The 6,069-nt window shown below is 33.2% G+C and overlaps 1 protein-coding gene across 1 annotated transcript; it reads right to left on the reverse strand.

The window, feature by feature from the left end:
* Positions 1–3,262: 3,262 nt before the first annotated feature.
* On the reverse strand, positions 3,263–3,966 carry LOC132034895 (uncharacterized mitochondrial protein AtMg00810-like). Its single transcript, XM_059425232.1, has 2 exons — positions 3,657–3,966; positions 3,263–3,480 (listed from the first exon to the last, which is right to left on the reverse strand). The coding sequence occupies exons 1-2, from the start codon at positions 3,964–3,966 to the stop codon at positions 3,263–3,265; spliced, it is 528 nt and encodes a 175-aa protein (XP_059281215.1).
* Positions 3,967–6,069: the final 2,103 nt, after the last annotated feature.

Consider the following 6,069-nt stretch of genomic DNA (forward strand, 5'->3'; position numbering starts at 1 on the left):
CCCGCATATTTAAATAACAAAAATACCTTTTCGGCACTAAAATTTTACCCGAAGTGCCCCCGGTCTGAAGCTTGAAGTCATGTGCACATTTATTTACTGTTGGACGTCAATTACTTTTGTTCTTTGAATAACCAGAACGCCGTTTTCTTTACAAAATATGAGTTGTGTGTTTGTATCATTCCATGTAGATTCTTTTCCATTTATTATTTGTCTTTTTCTATTTTGTTTTTCCTGTTTATTTTTTTTTCTTGTTTTTACTTTTGAAGGACAAAAATAACATATAAAGATAAAAATATTAGCTAATTATTTTTAAACTAATAAATATATAAAAAATTAAATAATTAGACTACAACAAGAAGTAATAAATAAAAATAATTAAACTAAAATTACTAGCTTATTTATTAAAATCTAAATTAATAGAAACATATTTTTATAATTCTTTTTTATTTTGCGATGCAAACAAATTTATGTCGAAAATATGAATCTATTCTTTATCTTATTTTGACAAGTAAAAATTTAATAAAAATAATACAAACATTAAATTTTCAAAATGAACATGTCCACTACGATAACCTCTCAGTATGATATATACCAAGTTGGTATCATAAAGGACTAAGTTATTTCTTGAAGGAATTAACCGGTCCACTATGATACTCGGTCAGTATATGATATATACCATGTGAGAATCATAAAAGAACGCTTCTCTGTGATACCTTGTCAGTATATGATATATACCAAGTGAGTATCACGGAGGACCGAGGATTGTTTTCTTTTGAAGGAATGAGCCAGTCTTTTATGAGACCTTGTTAGTGTATGATAATATCATGTGGGTATCAGAGGATTGAGTTGTGTTTTTCTTGAAGGAATGAACCAGCCCTCTATGATACCCTGTCAGTATATGTTATATGGTACCATGTTAGTATATGATAATACCATGTGGGTATCAGAGGATTGACTTCGTTTCTTTTGGCCGAGGGTCATCGAAATGCTCTCTCTACCCCATAAAGGTTCGAGGTACGGTGCGCAGGACATCTTACCTTCCCCAGACCCCACTTGTGGAATCACACTGGATATGTTGTTATTGTTGGTATCAGAGGATTGAGTTGTGTTTTTCTTGAGGGAATGAACCAGCCCTCTATGATACATTGTTAGTATATGCTATATACCATGTGAGTATCATAAATGATTGAGTTGTGTTTTCTTTAAGGAATGAACCAATCTTTTATGATATCTCGTCAGTATATGATATCTACCATGTAGGTATCATATTAGATTGAAGAGTATTTTTCTTGAAGAATGAATCGGTCCTCTATGATACATGTCAGTAAAGGATACCATATGGGCATCATAGAGGACTTTGTAAGAAATAAATATGTCATTTCTGAATCATATCAATATATGATATATACTAGTTTGGTATCACAGAGGACCGAGTGTTTTTCTTGAAGAAATGAATGTCAGTCCTCTATCATATCATGTCAGTATATGATATATACCATGTGGGTATCATAGAGGACCGAGGAGTGTTTTTGAAGGAATAAATATGTCATCTATGATATCCAGTCAGTATATGATACACCATGTGGGTGTCATAGTATACTGCATCAGTATACTTCAACTGCTATTGATTTGATATTCTATATGCTAGAGTAAATTATTTTTTTGAGATATAATATAAAATAAAATAAATAAAAAGGATAATATATCAGTTAGCCTTTTTATTGATATTGAGAAAAAACAAAGGAGCCAAAGGTGTGTAGAATTAGAGTTAGAAAAAATAAATAGGAAATAAATAAAAAAATAATTTGAAAAAGATGAAATTGGAAAAGGAGAAAAAACTAAATGAAAATCACCAAACATAAAAAAAAAATAGCAAAAAAAGGTGAATGAAATTAGATTATGGAGATAAAAAAGAAAAGAAAAAAAGAAATAAAAAGAGAACAAGAAATAAAGAAATAAAAATAAAGAAAACGGAAAAAACAAGAAGAAAGGAGCTAGAATTAATTATGGAATCATATTATTATGGTGAAAAAGAAAACAAAAAAGAAAGTATGATTTGGGAAAAAAATATATGAACAATAAAAGGAGAGAAAAAAACGAGAAAAAGAAAAGAAAATAAGAAGTAGAGAAATAAAAAAGAAAAGAAGAAAAAAGAGACAATTGCCTACAAAAGTTACAATGGGTATAAAGGGTAAATAGTTTTGAGGGTATGAAAGTAAAGGGGGCATGGAAGGGTAATTATTTTATGTGTTGTGGGTATTGATGTTCTATTCCCAATCTTTTTTTGCTGCAACAGTTTATTGTCTTCTTGAAATCATCTGTGTATGCATTCATGCAATTCAATTAACTGGGATGTTTAATTGAAATTGTTGTGGATTGAAACGTTATAGATGATTGAAAACGTTATATTGAGTACTCAAAGTTAGGCTGAATGAGAAAATTAAAAGTCATTAAAAGAAGCAAGTATACTAACTCAACTAATACTTCATCTATATCTTTTTAGATGCATTACCAGTTGGACAAAGTAAACACATTTGGTACAGACAGTGCACTGCTAACGTTTGTCATGGAAATTATACCTATCCCAAGTATACATGCAATACTTGAACGGAAAAGTATGCTTCCCTCAACATTTAATCAAAACTGCCTTGTCATTTGCCTCAACTTAAAAAATTTCAAATAAGACTATGATACTTCACACTCAGCACCATTGAGAAGAGCATCCAAAATCAATAGAAAAGTTTAAAAAAGTCGATTATATCCATGTTAAGAAAGTTACGGGAATTAAACTTTTTAACAATAAGTGTTAGGATCTTGATATACTTAGGTTCCATAAGCTAATTGATCCACTAACTAAATAACTGTGGTGACTCAGCATTACAAAATAAATATATGTATCTCTCAATACCCCATTCAACCCCCCCCCCCCCCCCCCCCCCCCCAACAAAGCTGGAATTGACGGGAGCACAACTAGGTTGCTGAGAGCATTTGAATGCTTAATTCTAGTTAGAGCTTTGGTGAGGATGTCAACAAGTTGTTGTCCAGTCCCAATATCCTTCCTGCAGTTTGGACCTAACAAAATGACAATCTACTTCTATGTGCTTTGGTTTTTCATGGAACACAAGGTTCCTAGCAATGTGCAAAGCAGATTGACTGTACAATAGATGGAAATGAGACTGGGAAAATGAATATCAAGCTCAGTAAAAAGCTTACTTAACCAGACAAGTTCCCCTACCATCTTCCTTAGAGCCCTATACTCTGTCTAAGCAGAAGAAAGCGATATAGTCTCCTGCTTCTTGGATTTCCAACTAACAGGGCTATCACCAAGGAGCACAATGTAGCCTGATACAGACCTCCTGGAATCAAGGCAAGCAGCCCAGTTTGAGTCACAATATGCCCCGATGTTATAATCAGGTTGTTGGAGAAGAAAATGCCTAAAGTGGGATCCTTCTTCAAGTATCTCAGCATGTGCATTGCAACCTGAAAATGAGGCTATCTAGTATCCTGCATAAACCTAATGAGATGCTGAACCCCAAAGGCAATGTCAAGTCTTGGATTGGTTAGAAAATTAAGGCAATGTCAAGTCTTGGATTGGTTAGAAAATTAAGTTTCCCAATTAGTTTTTTTGTACTAAGTTGGGTCTGGCAAGGGATCACGTTCCTTTAACTTCACATTAGGATCAAGGGGTGAACTACTGCTATACTGATGACAATCAAATTCCTTGAGCAAGTCAAGAAGAAACTTTCTTTGGGGAATGACCACTCCATCTTCTTTATAAAGCACCTCTAGACCCGAGAAGTAGTGTAACCTCCACAAGACTTTAATCTTGAATTGGTCATGGAGAAACTGCTTCAAGTTAGTGATCTCAGTTCTGTCAGTACCAGTAATTAAAACATCATCCACATATATGGCTACAAAGACAGATGAACTACCAGTCTTTTTGTAGAAAAAGGAATAGTCATGCATAAAATGTATATAACCTCTTGAACTTGGTGCTTCAGTGAGTTTCTCGTACCACTGTTTACTGATTATTTCAAGCCATAAACAGATTATTCAACTCACATACAAGACCTTTAAAACCAGTGTCCAAACCTTGAGGGATATCTATATAAACCTCCTAATGCGGATCACCATACAAGAATGCATTGTTCACATCAAGTTGAAGAATGTCTCAGTTCTTCTTAACTGTTGTTGCAATGAGTGTCCTTATAGTTGTCATTTTGAGAACATGTGAAAATGTTTAGATAAGTCAATTCCAGTGTGTTGAGTGTACGTACCCTTTGACTACTAATCTAGCTTTGGATCTTTGTATAGATCCATTTGCCTTATGTTTGACTTTATATACCCAATTACAATCAATGGGTTTCTGTCTTGTAACATCCCGTACTTTAGCGTTAGGATGCCTCATAGTAAATCCATATGAATTGGAAGGGATTAAAGTCATACATGAGGTTATAAATGTAGGACCTCATAAGTTTGACAAATTTTAAAGCCCTTATATATTTCCTTGATACAGTATACACTTTCTTTTAAGTGAAACCTTTTAGTAAAAATTTGATAAGTATGATTTCGGGTAGTTACTATTATTATTATTTCCGGATATGCTTTAAATTGTGCACATGATACGAGGACGCTTATAAATAAGATTTTCCTTATTTATAAAGATAGAAATTACTTTCTCATAAGAAAAGAAAACTATCCATTTTACCGTTTTGAGAATTTATAGTACAAAAATTTGTACTCTTAATATTGATTTGAAAAAATTAGAATTGATAAAATATATATTTATTTGGATGCCTTAGTCTTTATGAAATATTGGTGTGTGAATTAGTTTATATGATTTTTATAAATTATTAATATTTTTGATAAGAGGTATAGTAGAAGTTAAGAGTTTTTGTATTAAAATAATTAGTGGATGATTGTTGACTTAATGACCAAGTTCTCTCATTATTAATCTTCTCAAAATATACACTTTCTACATATAGAAAGGGAAGAAAAGTTGTTGTACGTTCCTTTTTCATCAAAGTGCAGCAAAGATCAATTTAAGTGTTCATTTATTTCAAGAAATTCCGATTCTTCTTCAAGTAGTAGAGTTTTCATCTCCCTCTTTATGTCGTGGCAGAATTTTGCTCGTTCTTGTAAGCTAGGGCAGAGGAGACTAGTTTCTCCCTTAGCTAAGGTATGAATCCCTTCATATCCTTGTAAAAGAGGTCATAAGGGTGATATAGGTATGTTTTCGGTAAGAACTTGTAAGCTAGGGCAGAGGAGACTAGTTTCTCCCTTAGCTAAGGTATGAATCCCTTCTTATCCTTGTAAAAGAGGTCATAAGGGTGATATAGGTATGTTTTCGGTAAGAACTTACGAGACGATGGTCGGAAGCTGTGAGTTCAAGTTGTAGTAATTGTATATAAGTAGTTTATGGGTTGTTTGCTTACGTCCAAATCCACTCCTCAAAGAGAGTGTACACGGTCGTATGCAATATAATTTACCCAACTATGAGTCGGGGTCGATCCCACAGGGAACAATATACTAGGCGATTAAGAAAGTAAGGAACTTTCACTTACTAAGCTAAGCCAAACGATAGATAATATTTTGGATTTTGGAGAAAATTATAACTAATGCGGAAATGTAAACTAACCTGGAAAGAAAGTAAAATGATCAATGGCCACAAGCATGGATAATAGGAGATTACACTCAAGTAACGATCCAATGTATTTTGCAATTTTACAACTAAGAACGAGGTTATGTTAATAGATAATGATTTCTAAATTTCGTTGAAAGTTTCTTAACCAAATCAATGAATTTCACTTTAAGCTTTCTCAAGCCTTAAAGTGTGATATTAGGCACAATCAATATAATCTCAAATGGCTTTCCTCTCTCGAGCTCAAGTCATTAGATGAGGGTTATGCCCAAATCCTTGATAACTAATCTTTCCCAAATCAATTTTCCTCTCTCGAGCTCAAATCAAATTAAATGGGTGAGTCCTAGGGTTAGCTAATCCCTTTGGAAACAATCAAGAACGAGATTAATTAAAGAGCAACGATAACCCATTGTTGTGTCACGCCCCAA

The sequence above is a fragment of the Lycium ferocissimum genome, chromosome 10, assembly GCF_029784015.1.
Source record: "Lycium ferocissimum isolate CSIRO_LF1 chromosome 10, AGI_CSIRO_Lferr_CH_V1, whole genome shotgun sequence".
Classification (NCBI taxonomy): Eukaryota; Viridiplantae; Streptophyta; class Magnoliopsida; order Solanales; family Solanaceae; genus Lycium; species Lycium ferocissimum.